The 23,257-nt window shown below is 44.8% G+C and overlaps 1 gene segment (V, D, J or C); it reads right to left on the bottom strand.

The window, feature by feature from the left end:
• Positions 1-15,296: 15,296 nt before the first annotated feature.
• On the bottom strand, positions 15,297-17,619 carry LOC128329625 (Ig heavy chain V region 6.96-like). The segment is given in 4 exon segments: positions 15,297-15,365; positions 16,926-16,987; positions 17,134-17,454; positions 17,548-17,619. Coding segments are annotated over 4 exon segments (498 nt in total).
• Between the last annotated feature and the right edge of the window lie 5,638 nt (positions 17,620-23,257).

The raw sequence follows: 23,257 nt of genomic DNA on the forward strand, positions 1-23,257 counted from the left end.
TTAGGGCCCCCTGAGATAGGACAGAAGCTGGTCTTGTGGTAGCAAGCATGAATGGTCCCCTTTGCTAAACAGGGTCCACCCTGGTTTGTATTTGAATAGGAGCTCCATGTGTGAGCACTGTAACATATTCCCCTTAAACGATGGGGCTGCTCTGGGAAGAGCATCTGCATGCTTGCATGCAGAAGTTTCCAAGTTCCCTCCCTGGCATTTCCAAGAGGGCTGGGAGAGACTCCTGCCTGTGCCCTTGGAGAAGCTGCTGCCAGTCTATATAGACATTAGTGAGCTAGATGGACCAATGGTCTGACTTGGTATAAGGCATCTTCCTATGTTCCTATGTGATGCAGCCTTGGAGAGACGGGGCATACCATTTGTTACTATTGCTATTCCAATCTATCGGGCCCAGCCATTCCAATCCTTTCTTGGGAGCTTGCCACCATTCCTACCATTCCCACCATGAACTCTTGATGGAGTCACCAGTGACCGTGCAAGTTAGTCAGAAGGATCCTCCAGGATTTATTGTTCCCGGTCTGGACTCCATGAGCTGAACACTGCTGTGGACATCTAAGGTTGATGACTAAACAGTTAATAAAATCATGTTCATTAGTGACCTGTCATTCTTTGCATTTATCTTCAAGTTAATCACACAATGGAGAAGCTAATAAAGAAAGAAAACATAGAGAAGTTTCATAGTGTGGGATAGCAGAGACCCTTCTCTCTGCAACAATGATTGGCTCGGGTGTGCAGCAAATGCTAAGCTATGGTGTGTGCGTTTGACTACGTACATGGAAAATCCCTCAGACTCAGGATTTGAATCTGATTTTCATTGAAACAGTGATTGGAATTAAAAAGAGAAAGAGAGTTTTGCCTGATTTCCACTGATAGCCAGATGTGGCAGTAGGGGGTCTATGTATGTCTATGGATATTCATTATTTAAAATGACATATGTCATTGCAGCTGGTCTTGTGCTGGCAAGCATGAATTGTTTATTTTGCTAAGCAGAGTCTGCCCTGGTTTGCATTTGAATGGGATATACTGGTGTGAGCACTGTAAGATATTCCCCAAGGGGATGGGGCTGCTCTGGGAAGAGCATCCGCAGAAGGTTCCAAGTCCTTCCCCAACACAGCATCTCCAAGATAGGGCTGAGGGAAACTCCTGCTTTCAGCCTCAGAGAAGCCACTGCCAGTCTGTGTAGACAATACTGAGCTAGATGGACCAATGGTCCGACTCAGTAGAAGGCAACTTCCTATGTTCCTAATTGTTAGGGGTGTGCACAAAACATTCAATTCCAAACTGGTTTGCCTCTAACCAGGCTAGTTCAATGGTTTGATCGTGAACGGGACTGGTGACAGTCCACACCGCGATCAAACAGAACTGAGCCCAAGCTGTGGCGGACTGGTTTGGGATCAAGGGGTTTTGCTTTTAAAGGGGAAGCCAGTGATGATCCTCCTTTCCAAGCAAAGGGGTGGGGGAATGCTTGAAAAGTCTTCTAAATGGAGGCTGAGGAGCCCGTGACAAGAGTGAAGATTTAAAAGTAGATTAAGGTGCTTACCAACCCAGCAGCTGCCGACACCACCCCTCGAAGCCCCCCTGGAACAGCCCAAGTGGGTGGAATGGCACCATCACTGTGTGGGCGGGTTGCTGGAGGGAGCATCACATGCTTGGCCTGCACAAAAGGGGTTTAGAAAGGCAGTGTTGGCAGGCTGGTAAGAAATTTAAGAATCTACTTTTAAAGATGCCCTCTCACCCAGCTGTCCTTTAGAAGGCTTTTCAAGGATTCCCCCAACTCTTTGATTGGAAAGGGGCATCCTCACTGGGTAGCCCTCGAACCACTGAAACAGTTCAGTTAAAGAGACTGGCCTGTCTGGTCAGTTGGAATGAAGTGCCTCATGAACCAGCAGTTTTGTTTGAATTCGGTCTGAATTTTGGTTCCGGCAGATCCCTACTGATTGTATCCAGAGCACTGGTTCCCACCTGCCCTGCAATGGATCTTAATATCTCTTGTTGTTATGGTGCTCCTCCTGCCCTCCTAATGTTGGCTCCTCTTTCTAACTATTCTTAGGAAATGCCTTCAGGAAGTAAGGAACTCTGGAACTTATAGTTCTGGAAAGATCAGAGGAAATTCTCCACATTTTATCATCTACTTCCTTTTAATTACTAGCCTAAAGAAGGAAATAGAAAGGTGAGTGCTGAGTTAGGGTGAAGCAGTGATTGCAGAAGATGGGAGAGGACCACCTTGGGGTGTCTCTTTCAAAAAATGAATCTTCAAAGAGCCTCTCCGGTGCTGGTGGGCTATAGAGTGAAGCAAGTGTGGTGTGGTGGCGGGGGGGGGGAAGCTATATTGCCTCCCCAGTGGTGCCACAAAAATCAAACTTCCTGAGACAACTGTCTCATCTCACCTCATGGGAGGCCTGCCCCTGAGCAAGGTAAAAGAATCACAGATGTTGAGCATTAACCTGCTTCTTTGTCATATCTGATTAGATCTCCTTTACTTATTCATTCGATTCATGGCTCTCTAGCACCCCCGCTGGTCATTTATCTTCAAACTTCATGCACTGTGGAATTTTTGTATGAGAGCTAGTGGGATCCCTCTCACTGTGTCTCTTGCACAGTAATACATGGCTGTGTCCTCTGCTTTCAGGCTGCTCATTTGCAAATAGAAGTTGGAGCCTCCCTTTGAGGCTGTGAATCGCCCTTGGACTACAGAGGAATAATGACTGTTCCCAGTGTTGTAATAGTGAACAATCCATTCCAGTCCTTTGCCAGGCTTCTGCCTGACCCAGGCCATCCAGTAGCTGCTCAGATCAAACCCAGTGACTGCACAAGTCAGTTTATGGGATTCTCCAGGTTTTTTCACCACTGGATCATTTTCTTGGGTCAGAACCACCTGTTGTGAGAAGACACCTGGGAGTGGAAGACAAAGGTGAGAGAGTTGAGAGCAACAGATTTCTGTTGTTGTTATATGAAAACACAGTTTGAGTGCCAGTAGGAATCAAGTCCAACAGAAAACTCTACGTACATGATGAGGCAGCCAAAGCAATGAGTATTGGTAATAAGGACTGCATTGCAGAGAGGTGGACTGGATCTCCGATAGCCTCTGTGTGCTGTGCCAGGAAGTCTGTGGGGTGAGCAGCTTTGAGGGTATAAGTAGGAAGCAAAAGTTCTCCTCACTTTGCATAAATTTCTCAGCAGAGAATGGGGCAGTATTAATATGGGATGCAGACCCTTGAGGAACCAAGAAACCCAGGGAGCAGCTACTTCTGGAAAGGGGAGGGGCTACAAGTTGCCTGTGATGTCTGGATTGGCACATTGCCTTGAGGCATCTGGAGAGATTTGCTGTGGAGACACTTTTATTTGCTGCTGCTCCTCACTGTTTGCGGTGCATTGTACTTTGGAGAGCATTGAATTACGATGGGAAGGAGATATGCTTTGGTGAGGAGATGGGCATGGCCCAATCAGCTTCAGGTTCATAGCCCTGAGTTTAACTAAGGGAACTTCCACAGGATATGCAGTATCAGACCTGGGTTTCCCATGGGGGGAAAAACCCCAACAAGCCTCCCCACCACACACAAATTAAATCCTGGTTTTGTCTTGGATGAAATATGTGTAGGATATACAGTTGTGCATTGCATTTGTGCAGATTTATTGTTCATACCTTATATTTGCAAGAGGGCACTGAAAATATCCAAAGTGTGCACTAATATATCCAAATGTCCACCTAACAAACCAATATGTACCAAGAATAAACCCATAAAAACTCAGTCAAAGGCAAGCTGAAATATTTTTTGGCATACTTTTCATAGTATGAGATGATGTGTGCGTGTCCCTTATTATGACACTTTTAATGTTTATAATCCAGGCCTGCTCATTTAAGCACCCCCCAGCTGTTTTTGGACTACAACTCCCATTATCTTCAGCCAGAGTAGCCAATAACAGGGATTATGGGAGTTCTGGGCCAACATCTGCAGGAGGGCTGAAGCTGAGCAGCACTATTATAATCCAATGCAAACCAAATTCGCAGCATTTGGGAAGTGTTATTTGTTTGCTGATCTCCCATGTTGTATCCAAAGTATCAACACCCATTTGTAACCCATGTGCTACAGTGAGATATGAAACAATTTCACAGTACTGGGATTGGGGGGAACTAGGGGGTCCCAACAAAGGTAATTTCTTTTACTAATCCAAGATGGTAGCCACTTAAATTATAGACCAATGAGGCGAGTATCGTGATCTCCCGCTCTCCCCGCAGATTATCACCTGTGGAGCCCTGGGCGGAAAGATAGGACACCTACACAACTGCCAGCTCCATCACGGAGCTGGTGGGGGCTGCAGGGATCAGGGGCTGCGTGGCCCCCGGAAGTTTCAGGATGCCCTGCGTGAGCATGTGCTAACTGTCAGATGCAAGCTACATTTGTAGCGCTTGGGAAGGATTCATCATCATGTTAAAAGAAGTGCAATGTAGGCTCCATTTGTTCTACTTAGAATGGCTTGGGAGGGTTAAACAGGGGGAGACAATCAATTATAAATTCAAAAAGATGCATGAACATTCAAATTATGTATTCAAATTATGAAGTGCATTTTGGGATGCTCTATTTCACTACTGACTTTAGAAGGCTATGGGGAGCTTGATTTAACTCAAACTGAATTTCATGAAGGGCCACTAACTTTACCCCAATAATTCAAGTACTGTTTAAGGTGCCTTCTAAGCAACCTACTGAGCAACTGAGTTCACTTTGCAGCTTGGATTCATGTTGTGTCTTGAAATGGGTTTAATTCTGCTTTCAATCTTTTGACACAATTTTGTGAAAGTCTCCTGGGAAGTCAAATCCTAGAGGGACAGACACAGAATCATCACTGAAACAGAAACTCACAGGAAAAGTCAGCCCCATTGCTGAAACCACAAACTGGTTCACTTGGATGCCTATTTCAGTTGCCTTTTTAAAATGTGTATGTCTTTGCTGCCCCCTTTTGAAAAGCTGGAAGCATTTTTAAGTCTGACTTGTTAAAGATGAACACAAACCCTTTCATGGGAGATCTGCCTTATTTAATTGGACAGGATAACCCTGGAATAACCCACAGATGGTACATGGGCCAAAGAATGAAACGTGTTGATCATTAACTTTATTAGGCATACCACTTATTTCTGCCATTTATGTTCCTAGTTTGTAGTTCTATTTGCCTGAGTACTAGATGGATTCCTCTCATTGTGTCTCTCTTGAAAAGTAATATAGGCTTTCAGTCTGTTCTTTTGGAGAAAGGCATGGGAGTTGTCTGTGGAAGCCAGAGTGCTGTAGTGGTTAGAGTGCTGGACTAGGACCGGGGAGACCCGAGTTCAAATCCCCATTCAGCCATGAGACTAGCTGGGTGACTCTGGGCCAGTCACTTCTCTCTCAGCCTAACCTACTTCACAGGGTTGTTGTGAGCAGAAACTCAAGTATGTAGTACTCCGCTCTGGGCTCCTTGGAGGAAGAGCGGGATATAAATGTAAAATTTTAAAAAATAAATAAATAAAAATAAACCACCCTTGGATTGCCAGGGAATAATAATTACTTCTGCTGGAAGTATGGTAGCAAGCAAGCCAGTCCAAGTAGGAATGTGCGGAACCTGTTTGATTGCGAACTGGACTGCCATGGACAAGGCTGGTATGAGCGGTTCAATCATGGAATGGTTTATTATTTATTTATTTAGCATATTTATTTATTTAACATATTTTATACCACCCCAAACTAATGTCTCTTTTGAGCTGGTTTGACCTGGTTCATTGAACCAACTGGCCCAGCTGATTGGCTTGAATGAACCAGTTTGCCTACCTGTGGTTTGGTCTGAATTTGGTTCGAATTTGGACTGAACTGCACCAAAGAGTTTGTTCCACACCCCTAATTCCAAGCCTTTCCCTCATTTTGCCAGATCCACTCCATCCAGTAGCCATTAAGATCAAACCCAGTGACCATACAGATACGTTTATGGAATTCTCCAGTTTTTTAAATCACAGACTGGGTAAAAAGAACCTGGTAGGGGAAGACAATAGGATAAGAGAATAAGCTGAGACAGAAAAAGCAACAATTTATAGTTATTTCACAGAAGGATTGGTAGAATCTCAAGATCAGATTTGGGAAAGGAGGTCCACAGGTTAGGGGTGTGCACAATACCAGTACTGGTGGTTCGGTTTGAATTTGAACTGGATGCAGACTGGGGCTGTCAATTCAAGTACTGGCCCTATCCACCCCCAGCACAGTACTTCCAGTGACTGTTGCTGGTGTCTATCTTATGTTTCTTTTTAGATTGTGAGCCCTTTGGGGGCAGGGATCCATCTTATGTATTTATTATTTCTCTGTGTAAACCACCCTGAGCCATTTTTGGAAGGGTGGTATAGAAATTGAATGAATGAATGAATGAATGAATGAATGAATGAATGGTTTCATTGAATCAGCCATCTGTCCAGTTCAAATTCTAACTGGACTCAAACTAGTTCACATCAGTTCTTCCTTAGGCAATAATGGGGATTTGAACCAGCCCATTATTCCCTATGGCTAGTGACTAGGGACACAAAAATGGGTTGGGTGGTAGGGCATGATGGGTGCTACCTATCACCCAACTCAGAAAGCTATCAGGCAATAGGGTGGTTTTTAATGGGTTTTTTTCTGGGTCAGTAGATCAACCCTAAGATGATCTACTGACCTTGAAACAATTAGGATTGACCTACTGATCCTGGAAAAAAATCAAAAATCTATGGGTAGGTAGCACCCACCATGTCCTGCTAACCAACCAGGGTTCCCTCTAACAGGGATTCCCGGATATTTTTGACTAGAAGTCCCAGAAATTGGACAAAACCAGCTTCCTCAAAAAGAAAAAGAAAAAAATACATGTGTTTTCCAGTGTTGCTAGTTGTGCTTCGCGCTAGAATATATACTTCTCTCTTTCTCTCTCTCCTCCTGCCCTATCCCACCACAACTTTACATCTTTCCACCTATAATATTTCCTTCATTAGTTCCCGTCAACATGGAGCTCTCAAGCACCTCTGTTCCAGACACAGATCCTGCCAGGGTAGGCTCTTTCATTTCGTGCTGTGTTCCAAGATGCTCACTGAGGTTTTTGTACAAGCAGGAAGCCAACTTCTGCCACTCTGCTTCTTACACAGTAATACAAGGCAGAGTCTTCAGGTTTCAAGCTGCCCATGTGCAGAGGGGCTGAAGTCTGGGAATTGTCTCTGGAGATGGTGAATCGCCCCTGAACCTTGGGGTTGTACCACTGGGTGCTTCTACTGGAGCTGCTAATTCCAGCCACCCACTCCAGTGCTTTCCCTGAAGCCTGTCGGATCCAGTGCATCTGATAGTCAGTAAAGGTGAATCTTGAAGCCTTGCAGGAGAGGTGGAAAGAGCCTCCAGGGCTTACAAGCCCCCCCTCCAGTCTCCACTAGCATAACTTCTGACTGGCAGCCTGCAAATGAGAGACAGATGAACAATCAGGGGGAAATGTGGAGAAATATTTAGATTTCCCTGGGTGTTACATAAGAGAGAATATTTACCCGAGAGAGCTGAAAAAAAGAGGAGGAGGATCAGCCAAAGTATCATATCTCTCTGTGTTAGGAAAATGTTGAGAGTTGGGTCACCTCCTTCAGTCGCCCTATCTTAGAAGGCTCGAAGTATTTACAGGGTTGGTTTAGTGGAAGCAGCTTTGAAGGAGGAGAAATGGTTCTGCTCATTTGCATGGGCTCCATGTTATAAGGGACCCACTCCAGTCTTCTTACAGATGCCTCATCTGTACTGATAGCCAGACATGGCAGTAGGCTATGTATCTTCTTTCATTTTTAAAAGGGACTGTTCCTTGCCTTTGGGATCTTGTATCCTTCCTTCTATACATTCTGAAGACTATTGGCTCTCATATAGTTCTATCAGAAGCACTGGTTCCTTCCCACTGTCCTTGGGGTGGATCTCAATCTCTCATGCCTCCCTCCCGGTGCTCCTCCTATCTGTTCATAGGAAATGCTTGCAGGAACTAAGGAACTCTGAGAATATTAGTTCTTCATATAGCAAGTCATGTGGAGAGGTACAACTCTCTCAGTCACTCTTCTTGCAGGCCCTAGAGCAGGGGTTGGCTACCTTGGCTCTCCAGCTGTTCTTGAACCATCATCCCCAGGCACAATGGCTGGGAATGATGGGAGTTGCAGTTCAACAACAGCTGGATCGATTAGTTTGCTGACTCCTGCTCTACAGTTTCCCCCATCCAGGGTAAGAGGTTGGCACGATCCTCAGATGTGAGCATGTAACCATTGCCCCGCCTGCTTCAAGTTCATATGTCTGAAGTTTAACTTATAGACTTTTCACACATGACATTGCTCCATTTTAGAGCCTCCTCCAATAGATTACTACTCATATTTACTCTGAATTTAAGATGACCCCCCCTTTAAAAATAGAGGTTAAATACAGTTTATACAGTACTTTATACATGTTATACAGTATTTTCCCCAAAACGAACAGCACTCTGAATTTAAGATGACCCCCAATTTCTAACATCAAAGAACTTGGGCGAAAACTAGTCTTGGATTCAGGAAAATTTGAATCTAGGAAGGTTGTTCTTGTTCCTCTGTTCATTCTGTATGGGTTCCCTGTACATCACAGAGAGGGTGGGTAATAAATCAATAATGTTGAATAAAAATTGCCATAAGGATGCTAAGCTATTGTGTTCACTCTGCCTGTTGGCTAGTCTTCTAGCGCCGCCAAAGCTTTTAAAAGAAAACTGTGGGTAAGTCTCTTGAGGAATCAGACTTCCGAAGTACTCATTCAGTGCCCGTTTTCATGCAAACTGGGAGGGAAATCATCAGGCTCACAGTTGAAACCACAAACCTGCATCCTTGGATGCCCATTTCATTTCTCTCATGGCTAGTTTCTTTCTTATACTGCTACTGCCCTCTGGTGAGATGCAGAAGGAAGAGAGGCTGCAGGTCTGGTTTTCTGAAGAGAGGCTTGTTTTGTAATATTTGGCATGGGACTCGGCAGAGATTTATGAGTTCTAGAGCAAGAGTTCTCAACCGGTGGTACTCCAGATGTTGCTGGACTGCTACTCCCATCGTCCCCAGCTCAGGATGCCTCTGAGTACCAGTTGTGGGGGAGTTACAGCAGAGGAGAGGGCATGCCCTCAGCTCCTGCCTGTAGGCTTCCAGAGGCATCTGGTGGGCCACTGTGTGAAAAAGGATTCTGGACTAGATGGGCCTTGGGCCTGATCCAGCAGGGCTGTTCTTATGTTCTTAGATTCTCTGGTAGGAAATGAGAGTGGATTCAATGACAAACATTGAATCCACTCTCATTTCCTACCAGAGAATCTACTCTCAGAAGAACACCTCAGAAACATGAAAACCCAGTGCCCCATGGGCTTGTCGTTTTGGGCGTGGTTGGCACCCTATGTGCACTACACCACCATTCACTCTGAGCCACCTGGGCAGAGCCCGTGTCATGGTGGACTGGTTTGGGGTTGAGCCTGAGGGGCTTTTCTTGTAAAGGGGGATCCAGTGATCCCTTTACAAGCAAAGGGGTAGAGAAATATTTGAAAAGACTCCAAAAAGGCGGCTGGCGGGTAGTGGTGAGAAGGAACCTTTAAAAGTAGATTAAAGTTCTTAATGGCCCAGCAGCTCCCGAAGCCGCCCCTCAAAGCCCTCTGGCACAGCCAAAGTGTGCGGTGTTCCCTCAAGCAACCTATTGGAACTGTATTGCCACTGCATGGATGAGTTTGCGGGAGGGAGTGTCTCATGCTTGGGCTACGTAAGGGAGCTTTAGAGAGGTGGAATTGACTTCCCATGGGCCAGTAAGAACATGAATCTACTTTTCAAGGTGCCTGCTCACCACCCTCTGTCTGCCCTTTAGAAGAATTTTTATTCCCCTTTACAAGCATAGCCCTTCGAACCACTAAACCAACTCAGTCGATAAGACCAGCCTGTCCAATCAGTTAAACTGAACTGCCTCGTGAACCAGCAGTTTGGTTAGAATTCAGTCTGAATTTTGGTTCAGGCACATCCCTACTGATTGTATCCAGAGCACTGATTCCCACCTTCCCTGTGATGGATCTTAATATCTCTGGTTGTTATGGTGCTCCTCCCTCTTGCCCCCCTAATGTTGGCTCCTCTTTCTAACTATTCTTAGGAAATGCCTTCAGGAAGTAAGGAACTCTGGAACTTAGTTCTGGACAGAGCAGAGAAAATTCTCCACATTTCCTCTCCACTTCCTTTTAATTACTAGCCTAAAGAAGGAAATAGAAAGGTGAGTGCTGGATTAGGATGAAACAGTGATGGCAGAAGATGGCAGAGGACCATTTTGGGGTGGCTCTTTCAGAAACAGTGACTCTGAAAAGAGCCTCTTTAGTGCTGGTGGGCAGTTGGTGGGCAGTGGAGTGAAGCTAGTGTGGTGGTGGGGGTGGGGAAAAGGTATTTTGCCTCCCCAGTGTTGCCCCAAAAATCAAACTTCCTGAGGCAACGGTTTCATCTCACCTCATGGGAGGACTGCCCCTGGGTGAAGTCAAATAATCACAGCTGTTGAGCATTAATTTATTTCTTTGGCATATATGATTAGATCTGCTTTAGTTATTCTTTTGATTCATGGCTCACTGGCACCCCCTCTAGTCATTTATCTTCAAACTTCATGCATGGTGGGGTTTTTGTATGGGAGCTAGTGGGATTCCTCCCACTGTGTCTCTTGCACAGTAATACATGGCTGTGTCCTCTGCTTTCAGGCTGCTCATTTGCAAGTAGAAGTTGGAGCCTCCCTTTGAGGCTGTGAATCGCCCTTGGATTGCAGGGGAATAATGACTGTTCCCAGTGTTGTAATAGCTAACAATCCATTCCAGTCCTTTGCCAGGCTTCTGCCTGACCCAGGCCATCCAGTAGCTGCTCAGATCAAACCCAGTGACTGCACAAGTCAGTTTATGGGATTCTCCAGGTTTTTTCAACACTGGATCATTGTCTTGGGTCAGAACCACCTGTTGTGAGAAGACACCTGGGAGTGGAAGACAAAGGAGAGAGAGTTGAGAGCAACAGAGTTCTGTTGTTATATGAAAACACAGTTTGTGTGCCAGTAGGAATCAAGTCCAACAGAAAACTCTACGTACATGATGAGGCAGCCAAAGCAATGAGTATTGGTAATAAGGACTGCATTGCAGAGAGGTGGGCTGGATGTCCGATAGCCTCTGTGTGCTGTGCCAGGAAGTCTGTGGGGTGAGCAGCTTTGAGGGTATAAGTAGGAAGCAAAAGTTCTCCTCACTTTGCATAAATTGCTCCGCAACAAACAGGGCAGTATTAATATGGGATGCAGACCCTTGAGGAAGCAAGAAACCCAGGGAGCAGCTACTTCTGGAAAGGGGAGGGGCTACAATTTGCCTTGACATCTGGAATGGCTCATTGCCTTCAGACATCTGGAGAGATTAGCCGTAGAGATCCTTTTATTTTCTGCTGCTCCTCATGGTTTGTGGAGCATTGTATTTTGGAGATCGTTGAATTATGATGGGAAGAGGATTTGTTTTGGTGAGGAGATGGGCATGGCCCCATCAGGTTCATAGCCCTGAGCTTAACTACGGGAACTTTCACAGGTTATGCAGTATCAGACCTGGGTTTCCCATGGGGGGAAAACCCAACAAGCCTGCCCCCCCCCAATACCAATTGAATCCTGGTTTTGTAGTGGATGAAATATGTGCAGGATATACATTTGTGCATTGCATTTGTGCAGATGTATTATTATTATTATTATTATTATTTTTACATTTATATCCTGCTTTTCCTCCAAGGAGCCCAGAGCGGTGTACTACATACTTGAGTTTCTTTTTCACAATAACCCTGCGAAGTAGGTTAGGCTGAGAGAGAAGTGACTGGCCCAGAGTCACCCAGCTAGTTTCATGGCTGAATGGGGATTTGAACTCGGGTCTCCCCGGTCCTAGTCCAGCACTCTAACCACTACACCACGCTGGCTCTATATAGATTTAGTGTTCATACCGTTATATTTGCAAGAGGGCACTGCAAATTAGTGGAGTGCATGGAACTGGCTGGTCCGATTTGGTTCAAGTTTGAACCAGACCCAGACCAGACCTGGCCAGTTTGGTGTGGCACCCCCTCAACACCACCACCCATTTGGTTCTGTCCGGGGGGGGCGGTTCGTGAGCTTTTCCTGTTTTAAATTTATTTATTTTTGTTATTATAATTACCCCCTCCAGGAGGTTCTCCGCAGTGGCGTCGGGGGGTCTGTGGAGGTTCTACCTCCCCCACCGACCTCCCTTGCTTCCCAAACTAGGCTGTTCAGCCATTCTTCTACTCATTTGGGCCTTTCCCCCCATTTTGGAGACTGCCACACCTGTGCAATGGGTCTCTGTGTGGCCTGGGTTATGCCAGGTCATGCAGATGAACCAATGGTCTGACGCGGCAGAAGGCAGTTTCCTATGTTCCTATAAGATTGTGGGTTGGATTTTCTGGCAGGGATTTCCCCAGTCATGTCTACATGAATTCAGATGTCAGAGGAATAGATATGCCATTCTGGTGTAGCCAAAAAGGAGAACAGAACTGTGGAACCCATGAAAAATCTCTCTAGTTTCCCCCTTTTGGTATACATTGAAAAATATGAGCTAGTTTATTCATGAACATACATCATTTACATTCTGCAGCTGATGACAGGTTGCTGAATGGGTGAACTATTGGGAAGCATTGTCTTTAAGAAACTGTAATGGCATATTCATATATGCAAGATACTGAGCCAAAGAAAGCTCACCCTAAAATAAATGAATTGGACTTTGAGGTGCTTGAAGATTTTTTGCCCTGTAAGCAAACTTATGTAACAACTGATGAGCATTTACATTGATATTAGGGCTGGAACTCTCTTAAGAGCCTGTACCAAATGACTTCCTCTTTTTGTACAGTTACCCATTTGTTTTGTGTCACTGTGCTCTTCTTGCACAATAATATGTAGCCGTGTCTGCAGCTGTCAGGGAGTTCAGCTGGAGAGAATATGTGTTGCTGGAGGCATCGGCAGAGAGAGTGATGCGGCCTTGGAGAGATGAGGCATAGTATGTGCGCCAGTTGCTTCTATACCAGTCTATCTGGCCCAGCCATTCCAGTCCTTTCCCGGGAGCCTGTCGGACCCACTCCCAGTACTCATTCTTGATGGAGTCACCAGTGACAGTGCAGGTTAGTCTAAGAGATCCTCCAGGTTTCACTGTTCCGGGTCCGGACTCCACAAGTTGAACACTGCAGTGGACATCTAAGGGCAGTGACAAAGCCGGTATTAATGAGAGTATTTGCTTCAACAGCATTTCATTCTTACACATTTATCTGCAAGATACTCACGTAACAGAGATGCTGTTAAGAAAAGAAAAACAAAGAGGAGATTCATGGTCTGCAATAAGAGAAACTCTTCCCTTTGGAGTGGCTTGGCTCTGCAGCAGATGCTAAGGCCTGTTGTGTGGGTGTGACTATTTAAATGGGAAAACCCGCAGGTATGGAATTTGCATATAATTTTCAGCTAATCAAGGTAGGAGTTTAAAAGAGAGTTTTGCCTCATTCGTACTGATAGCCAGACATGGCAGCAGGCTATGTATCTTTACTCATCATTAAAAGGGACTGCTCCCTTGTATACATGCTGATGACTATTGGCTCTCAAATGGTTGCATCAGAAGTACTGGTTCCTTCCCATTGTCCTTGGGATAGATCTCAATCTCCCTGGTTGTTAAGGTCTTATCTTACCCTCCCTCCCGTTGCTCCTCCTCCTCTCTGTTCATAGGAAATGCTTGCAGGAAATAAGGAACTCTGAGACGTCGTTCTTCATATTACAAGTCATTTGAGGAGCTACAACTCTCTCAGTCACTCTCGTTGAAGAGCAGGGGTTGGCAACCTTGGCTCTCCAGCTGTTCTTGAACTACAACTCCCATCATCACCAGCCAAAATGGTTTGGAATGATAAAAGTTGCAGTTCAGCAACTGCTGGACCAATTTGTTTGCTGAACCCATACAGGGTAAGAAGTTGACAAAATTGAACAACCTGACGTGTGTTTCGCCTGCTTTAAGTTCATATGGCTGAAGTTGTCTGGGAATGATAGGAGTTGCGGTTCAACAACTGCTGGACTGACGGGTTTGTCGACTCCTGCTCTACAGTTTCCCCCATACAGGGTAAGAAGTTGGCACAATCCTCAGACATGGATATGTAACTATTGCCCTGCCTGCTTCAAGTTCATATATCTGAAGTTTAACTTATGGACTTTTCATACATGACATTGCTCCACTTTAGAGCCTTCTCCAATAGACTTGCTACCCACGTTTACCCTGAATTTAAGATGACCCAACCTTTAAAAATAGAGGCTAAATACAGGTTATACAGTACATTATATAAGTTATAACTTTACCCTGAATAACCAGTATTTACCCTAAATAACCAGCACTCTAAATTTAAGATGACCCCACAATTTGTAACATCAAAGAACTTGGTGTGGGTACTAGTATTGGATTCAGGAAAATTTGAATCCAGGAAGGTTGTTCTGGTTCCTGTGTTCATTCTTTATGAGTTCCCAGTGGATCGCAGAGAGGATGAGTAATAAACCAATAAAGTTGACTAAAAATTGCCATAAGGATGTTAAGCTATTGTGTTCACTCTGCCTGTTGGCTAGTCCTCTAGTGCCGCCAAAGCTTTTTAAAAAAAACTGTGGGTAAGTCTCTTGAGGAATCAGACTTTCGAAGTACTCATACAGTGTCAGTTACCATGCACACTAGGAGGGAAATCATCAGGCTCACAGTTGAAACCACAAACCTGCATACTTGGATGCCCATTTCATTTCTCTCATGGCCAGGTTCTTTCTTAGGCTGCTACTGCTCTCTGGTGAGAAGCAGAAGGAAGAGTGTCTTGAGGTCTGGTTTTCTGAAGAGAGACTTGTTTTGTAATATTTGTTTGGTAATATTTGGCATGGGACTCAGCAGAGATTTATGAGCGCTAGAGCAAGAATTCCCAACCTGTGGTACTCCAGATGTTGCCGGACTGCTACTCCAATTGTCCCCAAATACAATATATAGTTCAGAAACATCTGGAGTACTATAGGCTGAAAACCCATGCTCCAGACAGAGGATGTCTGGTGCTGCTCGGTCTCAGTAAGAGAAAAAGCCACCAATCCCTCTTCAAAGTGCCATCCTAAATGTGAGGGTTTGTTGTAGTAGGACTGGTGGGTCCCAGAATTTATTTTTTCCAAAGTGACTGAGGGCTGTGTAAACACTCAAATTTTCTCTGCTGGATCATCTATGGTACAATTCTTGGCTTATGAGGTTACCCTCGGGTAAGCCTACCCTCTATCTCACTTGTCATCCAAAGGCTCCCAGAGAAAAAGGTGTGATGGTTGCTTTTCCTCATTTTTGCTCTTGGCCTGAAAAGAATCAAGCACGGGAGAGGGAAAACAAGAAAGAGATTCAAGCACCTGGCATGATTTTGGATACGCCCCATCCTTTTCCTCTCCATTTTGAATCTGTGCCAGAGATGGGAGTGGTATCTTCCATAAAGACTCATGAAATAGCCAATCAGTGAAGTGCACTGAGATGATAAAAAGATGCTTTAGGATTGACAGTGAGGCTGTTCATTCAGAAGAGAGCAAAATCAGCTTCTCCAGAAACAAAGGGACAAATACATATCATTTCCTCTAAGCTGCAAGCTGGACAACATGATAGATGTGTTCTGGTGAGTGTGCTTCCACCCTGCGTGCATATATGCAGAATGAGGATGCAGAGTCCATGAATGGCAAAGGTATAAATCTCTCTGGCTTATCTTTTTGCCTGCCTTGCTGTATCCCTTCTTGTCTCTCTAGCACCCCCATTCCAGCCACAGTTACTACATGTAACTGGCATTTCCTGAAACAACCAATCATTCAAAACTCATTAAGGGTATCCTCCGATTCAGACTGTGAACAAAAGGGTGCATTTATTTTGCAATTGCTGACTGACATCCAGACTAACGCTGCACTTGTACTAACTACATTGCACCGGGTGCAAAACTGTTGTGCTACTAAGTGTCGAGCTTGCACAAGAAGAACAACCTGACCCCCTTTTGTCATTCAAATGCAGCAACCTGGGGGTTGCTCTCAAGCTCCTCCCACAAGCACATCCCCTCTCATATCTGGGTCAATGGTTGCTGGGCAAGTGATGCATTCGGCACAACAGGAAGAGGGAGGGGGATTGCAGGTGGGGGCAAAGGAACTGCAGTGCCCAGATAATCTGTGTTATGATTCTTGACTTCCGAGGTTAACCTTGGGTAAGCCCACTTTCTGGTTCACTCGTCGGCACCATGGGGAGGGGAGTGGCAAGTGGGATCTTTTTTAAACTGGAGAGCAGTTCCATCACATGCTGCTTCCTGCAGTGTCAGGGCTTGTCCCAAGTACCCACAAACGGCACCAGCATACACATGGTGTCCTCGATTTATGCACCTGGCCTGATTTTGGATAAAAATGGAGTATAGTCCCTGGAAGTATAGTCCCTTCTTATTTCCATTTTGAAGCTGGGCCAGAGATGGGGGTGGCATCTTCCATACAGACTCATGAAACAGCCAAGCAGTGCAGTGCACTAAGGAGGTTAAAGGATGCTTTAGGGTTGACAGCGAGGCTACTCATTCAGAACAGGGCAAAACCAGCTTCTCCAGAAACAAAGGATCAAAAATATTTTATTTATTTATTTATTTATTTATTTATTTATTTATTTATTTAACATATTTTTATACCACCTCAAACTTAACGTTTCTGGGTGGTTTACTACAAAATAAAAACAGAAAGTAAAACATTAGTTAAAACAAAAACAAAATTTTTAAAACATTACAACAGTTTACAAATTTTAAAACAATATTTTAAAATAGCATTAAAACAATATTAATTAAAAGCCAGGGTGAATATTAGTTCCTCTGAGCTGCAAGCGGGACAATGGGATAGAGATGTGTGTGTTGCAGTTCTGGTGAGTGTGCTTCCACCCTGTGTGTATATATTTAGAGAGTGAGGATACAGATTTCATGAATGACAAAGGTATACATCTCTCTAGCTTAGCTTGTTGCCTGCCTTGCTGAATCTGTTCTTGTCTCTCTGGCACCCCCTTCCAGAGACAGTTACTGCATGTGTGGGTCTCGCTGAGGTTTTTGTTCTAGGAGGAAGTCAGAAGCTGCCACTGTGCCTCTTACACAGTAATACAAGGCAGAGTCTTCAGGCTTCAAGCTGCTCATTTGCAGATGGACTGAGCTTTGGGAATTGTCTCTGGAGATGGTGAATCGCCCCTGTACCTTGGGGTTGTAAAGTTTCTCACTTCCAGCAGAGCTACTTATTCTAGACACCCACTCCAGTCCTTTCCTGGGAGGCTGGCGGAACCAGCCCATATAACTGTCCGCAAAAGTGAATCCTGAAGCCTTGCAGGTGAGGCGGAGGGAGCCTCCAGGGGTTACGACACCCCCTCCAGTCTCCACCAGCTGAACCTCTGCCTGGCAGCCTGCAAAGAAAAGGTGAACAAAGAGTCAGGGCAATCCTCTGCAGGGACGTTTAACTGTTCCTGGGTATTATTTGTGCAAGGAAGAATATTAACCTGAGAGAGCTGCAAAGGAAAGAATGAAGGGCAACCAAAGCATCATGTCTCTGGCTGGGTTGGTGGACGTTGAGAGTGGGGTTACCTCCTTGAGTTACCTCCACTCTTAGAAAGCTCAGAGTATTTAGAAGGTTGGTTTGGCCTCAGCAGCCTTGAAGGCGGAGAAATGGTTATCCTTATTTGCATGGGTTCCATGCTATAACTCCTGATATGGAGTTATAGCCTTCTTCTTGAGCTGAGCATTTTGTCTACATTGCAAGGTAGATAATCAGCAGCATGGTTTGTTCACCAGCTTGTCTGCAGGGCCTGGGAATATCTATCTATCTATCTATCTATCTATCTATCTATCTATCTATCTATCTATCTATCTATCTATCTGAAATATTTCTATACTGCCCCAAACTTGCGTCTCTGGGTGGTTTACAATTAAAATCATTTAAAACATTGAATCAATTTAACAGTTAAAATCATTTAAAAGATTTAAAAAAACATTAAAAATCCCATATTAAAATTATTTAAAACTATAAATAGAATTAAGAGCCGCGGTGAATAATTGTGTCTTCAGTGCCCTTTTAAAAGTTGCCAGAGATGAAGAGGCTTTTATTCCAACAGGGAGCGCATTTCAAAGTCCAGGGGCTACAACGGAGAAGGCCCGTTCCCAAGTAGGCGCCAGATGGGTTGGCAGCAGCCGCAGGCGAACCTCTCCAGATGATCTTAGGAAGAGCTGGGGCTTATGGCAAAAGTATGCCATAAGATGGTCTCTTAAATGAATGGTTAAGATGTTATCTTAAATACCCAGGGCCTATGCTGTTTAGGGCTTTATAGGTAATGACCAGCACCTTGTATTTTGCCCAGAAATGTATTGGCAGCCAGTGCAATTCCTTCAACACAGGAGTAATATGGTCTCTCCTAGATGACCCAGAGAACAACCTGGCTGCCGTGTTCTGAACCAACTGCAGTTTCTGGACTACATACAAAGGCAGCTCCACATAGAGCACATTGCAGTAATCCAGCCTAGAGGTTACCAGCATATGTATCACTGCTTTTAGGTCGTAAAGTACCCTGCAGAATCATGAAAATACTTGCTTCTGAATTTTTTTTTCCAATGGGGCCCTGCCACCCAACCCACTTTGGTGCCCCCTAGCCCTTAAAAATTCAGCTAGATTGATTTGAATTTTTAATGGTATCAAATTGAATTTGAATCAAATCAATCCAGAATCCAGGGAAGCAAAACCATTTGGTGTGCATCGCTACTTACAGGTGAAACAACAAACTTGCATTTGTAGATGTCCATGCTTCCTCTCATAGCCAGTTTCTTCCTTATGCTACTACTGCTCTGTGGTGAGAGGCAGAAGGAAGAGAAGTTTCAGGCCTGGTCTTCTGAAGAGAGTAATTTCCATTTTGCTATGTATGGTGAGAGATTTCGAGGCGGTTTCTGAGCTCTAGAGTATATCTGGAGCTGCTGGGTCTCAGTGAGAGAAAAAGGCACCAGTTCCACTTCGAATATTGTGTGGCAAGCATAGTCAGAAAATGCATGGTTCACACAACCACCAGCTTGCTGTGTGGGGAACTCACACAAGCCTAGCATGTCATATTTCCACTTGTCAGTTGCACAAAGAGATAGACCGGACGTGCTCACGGATATAGCATTCTTCTGCCATTGTGTTGTTAGGGCATTCAGGTGTCTGTGCACATGTGCATGGGGTAGGAACATCGAGGAAAGGGCATTTTAGCTATATCCCAAGGTAGTTATTGGCTATTGGGTCAGAACTGAATGAAGTGGATGGCTATCTGACAGGAAGCCAATGATTTCAGAATTTCATTTCATTTTTATTTTTTTACATTTTATATCCCGCTTTTCCTCCAAGGAGCCTAGAGTGGTGTACTACATACTTAGGTTTCTCCTCACAACAACCCTGCGAAGTAGGTTAGGCTGAGAGAGAAGTGACTGGCCCAGAGTCACCCAGCAAGTGTCATGGCTGAATGGGGATTTGAACTCAGGTCTCCCCGGTCCTAGTCCCGCACTCTAACCACTACACCACGCTGGCTCCACAGGATATGATGGATAAGATAGGGTATGGATTATAACCAAAGGCAAGCACCTGTTTCTCTAAATGCTTCTGAAATATATCTCTTCTGGGGAGATGTTGCTTGATGTTTCCTGAAGCCACACTTCTGCTGAGCTACAATGGGGCAAGAAAGAGTATGGCTGGGAGATTCTGGCAGGGATTTGACTGTTCATGTCTAGAAAATCAGATGTTGCAAGAACAGTCACACCATTCTGGTGTAGGTAAATGAGGAAAAAAAGAGACCTGTGCAACAATGAATACTGATTGTTTTCATTTTCATAGCTTTTGTAGGCAAGACAAACCATGGTCTGGTCATACATGAACGTATATAGTTTACTTCTCCACAGTTGATGTCCGGTTGCTGAATTTGTCAGCTAACTCGGTTGATGAGCATTGTGTTGGACAATATATGACAAGTTCTATCCATACTTCTAGCACTGTGATGGGGTATTTTCATATGTTGTCATCACATGTCATCACATATGCAAATCACCGCGACATTTACACCTATTAAGGCACATCCTAAAGTCAATGAATCGGTCTTAGAGGTGCCAGAAATGCCCCTGTCCTCTCTACAGTGAGCAAGTATATTCAGTTTAAAAACTCATGGGCACTGAAATTCATAAGGATTGGATTCTCTGGAGAACAAAGAGCCAGTAGTAAATGCCTTCCTCTTTCTGTACAGTTCCCCATATGTTTTGTGTCACTGTGCTCTTCTTGCACAGTAATATGTGGCCGTGTCTGCAGCTGTCAGGGAGTTCAGCTGGAGAGAATATGTGTTGCTGGAGGCATCGGCAGAGAGAGTGATGCGGCCTTGGAGAGATGAGGCGTAGTAAGTGCTCCAGCTGAAGACACTCCAATCTATCTGGCCCAGCCATTCCAGTCCCTTCCCGGGAGCCTGTCGGACCCACTCCCAGAACACACTCTTGATGGAGTCACCAGTGACAGTGCAGGTTAGTCTGAGAGATCCTCCAGGTTTCACTGTTCCTGGTCCAGACTCCACCAGCTGAACACTGCAGTGGACATCTAAAGGCAATGACAAAGAAGGTATTATTTTATCTATCTGTCTATCTATTTATTTGATTTATATACCCCCTTCGGAAAATGGCTCAGGGCGGTATATAAATTATATATTAGATATATAATTATATATTAATTATAATTGATTATATATTAACAAGAGCATTTGCTTCAAGGATATTTCATTCTTGCCATTTGTCTGGCAGATACCCACGCAACAGTGATGCTAAGCAGGAAAGGAAAAGAAAGACGAGCTTCATAGTGAAGGAGAAGGGTTACTCCTTCCTCTGGAGCAATGGCTGCTTTGGGTCTGCAGCAAATCCTAAGAACTGGTGTGTGGGTGTGACTATTTAAATGGTAAAAACCCCAGACATGAGATTTGCATCTGATTTCCATCTAATTTGGATGGAGTTAAATAGAGAGGTTTGCCTGACTTGGATTGGAAACCAGAGATGTCGCAGGAGAGCATGCTTGGTAGGCAGCCCAAAAAGACCTTGCTGAGCACCAGTCTGGTTCTTGATTAATTAAGGGATGATGGAGGCGGGGGGGGGGGAAGAGGCAGACAGGTGAGAAAAGGCTGCCATTCTTCTTGTGGCCCTGCTCCTCTGCCTTTTCATGACATCCAAACAAGCAGAAAAGGAACCAGTGAAGGTTTTCCTGGCATGGGGTGGGGACTGATGGGGAAAGGGTGCCCTCCATTGCTTTTCTCGTTAGAAAAAGAAATCATTTGATTTTCTTCACCTTTCAGTTCCTCCTTGAGGGGGGAAAAAACCCTGGGATTGTTCTTATAGTTTGAATTTCTCCTTGGAGGAATCTTGAAATTCTCTGTTTGAATTTCACTTTTGAGAATGTTCAGGCTAAACCCTAAGGAATTTCTGTCTTCTTGATCATTCTCAAAGGAACAGTATCCCTTAGCTCAATGAGGCTGGAAAGCCCTGGAGCACCCGCAGGAGCTGGTGAACATCCTCATGCACCACCACCACATCCTTCTCCTCAGCCTCCTCCCAGAGGTGCTCTTACCCCTGGACCTCGGGGCTGAAGTCCAGGGCCTCCACAGCCCCTGGGGCCCCCCAACTTCTCTTTAGTCTGTCCTGGGTGGTGTGGTTGCCTAGCGGAGAATGATGAGGCTTAATCTGCAGTGGAGGGGAGGCCTCCAAAGACCTTTAGGTTCAGGTACCAAAATTACCTAGGTGCACCTCTGCCTCCTCCTCCTCTTCAGCACATCCTCCTACCTCCCTTTTGCACTGCTGGGCATTTTCCGGACTATGAGGTTTGCAATGGTTAATGCATTGCAAACTAGGGATGTGCAAAGAAGTTCAGCCCCAAACCTGATCGAGGTCAAACCAGTTTGGTTCGACCATTCGGTGTCAAACCGAACCCCACCCCCGGTTCGGTCCGAGGTGAGGATAAAAATAAGCATGTGCACTGCTCTGAGATCCTTGGAGGAAGAGCGGGATGAATGTAAAAAATAAACTTAAATTAAACGTAAAAAGTAAGTGGTAGATTCTCTGATGTGACATCACTTTTCTTGAGATGCTTGGATGTTATATCACTTCCCCTGTGATTCTCAAATGTTACATTACTTTTTTGCTGCAATTCCTGCATGTTAGCGCAATTTTGGCTTAACTTTTTTAAAAAAACAACCCATTAAAACTATTGAATAGACCAAGTTACTTAAAATTCAATGCACAGAGTCCTGTCATTCTGAATTATGTGTACACCAAATTTCAAACTTCTCTGCCCAGCCATTCCCAATTTATATTTGCCCCCCCCCCCTTTCCACATAGGTCTCTGTGGAGAACATTTCCACTTTTTATAGGATTTCCAATCAGAAATCAAGTAACAATAACAATATTGGAAAGAGCCCCTATATCTGTTTCTAATAGGTATCCTATCGGATCAATACTCTGTAAAGTATCAACAGTACTCTTCTTCACTTTCATTATTTCCTTATCGACTTCCTTCTCATTACTAGTCCGGGGAGGGAAGAAGAAAGGTTTATGCCAGGCTAGGGAGAGGAGGAGACGGTGGCAGTAGAGGACCATCAGTGGTGCAATGATTGTTATTTAGAAATACTCTCTTACAGGGAACATTAGGGTGGGAATTTTGAGATCATCCCTAAGACAGAGCAGCAAGGAAGGTGGAGCCAGTTCCACTTGCCACCAGTTTGTACAAGCTGTACTTAGCTCACTTCAGTACAATAGATTCTGCCTTTCCTGCTATGGAACCCAAACAACTGCATCCAGGTGCATCTTTGAGCAGTGGACAGAGACTCTGAAAAGTTCATCTCCAATGGCAGTGGGTGGTAGGGAGCAGAAGTTAATTGAGGGGTCAGGGGGCATCTTACCACCCCTGTGTCACGCCCAAAATTTACCTCTTTGAGGCAACATCTCACCACATGGGAGACTTGCCCTTGAACTGGCCAGAGAGTCACAGTGAACCCTTACTGATTTATTTCTTTGATGTATTATGTCTTCTGCTTTAGTTATGTTCCCGATTCGTGGCTGATCTCTGCTGCCCTCTCTGGTCATTTCCCTCCAGAGCTCATGGAATGAAGGGTTTTTATTCTTGAGTTCTAGTGGGATCTCTCTCCCTGTGGCTCTCTTGCACAGTAATGCACA

Source organism: Hemicordylus capensis, chromosome 6 (genome assembly GCF_027244095.1).
Source record: "Hemicordylus capensis ecotype Gifberg chromosome 6, rHemCap1.1.pri, whole genome shotgun sequence".
In the NCBI taxonomy this organism is placed as follows: Eukaryota; Metazoa; Chordata; class Lepidosauria; order Squamata; family Cordylidae; genus Hemicordylus; species Hemicordylus capensis.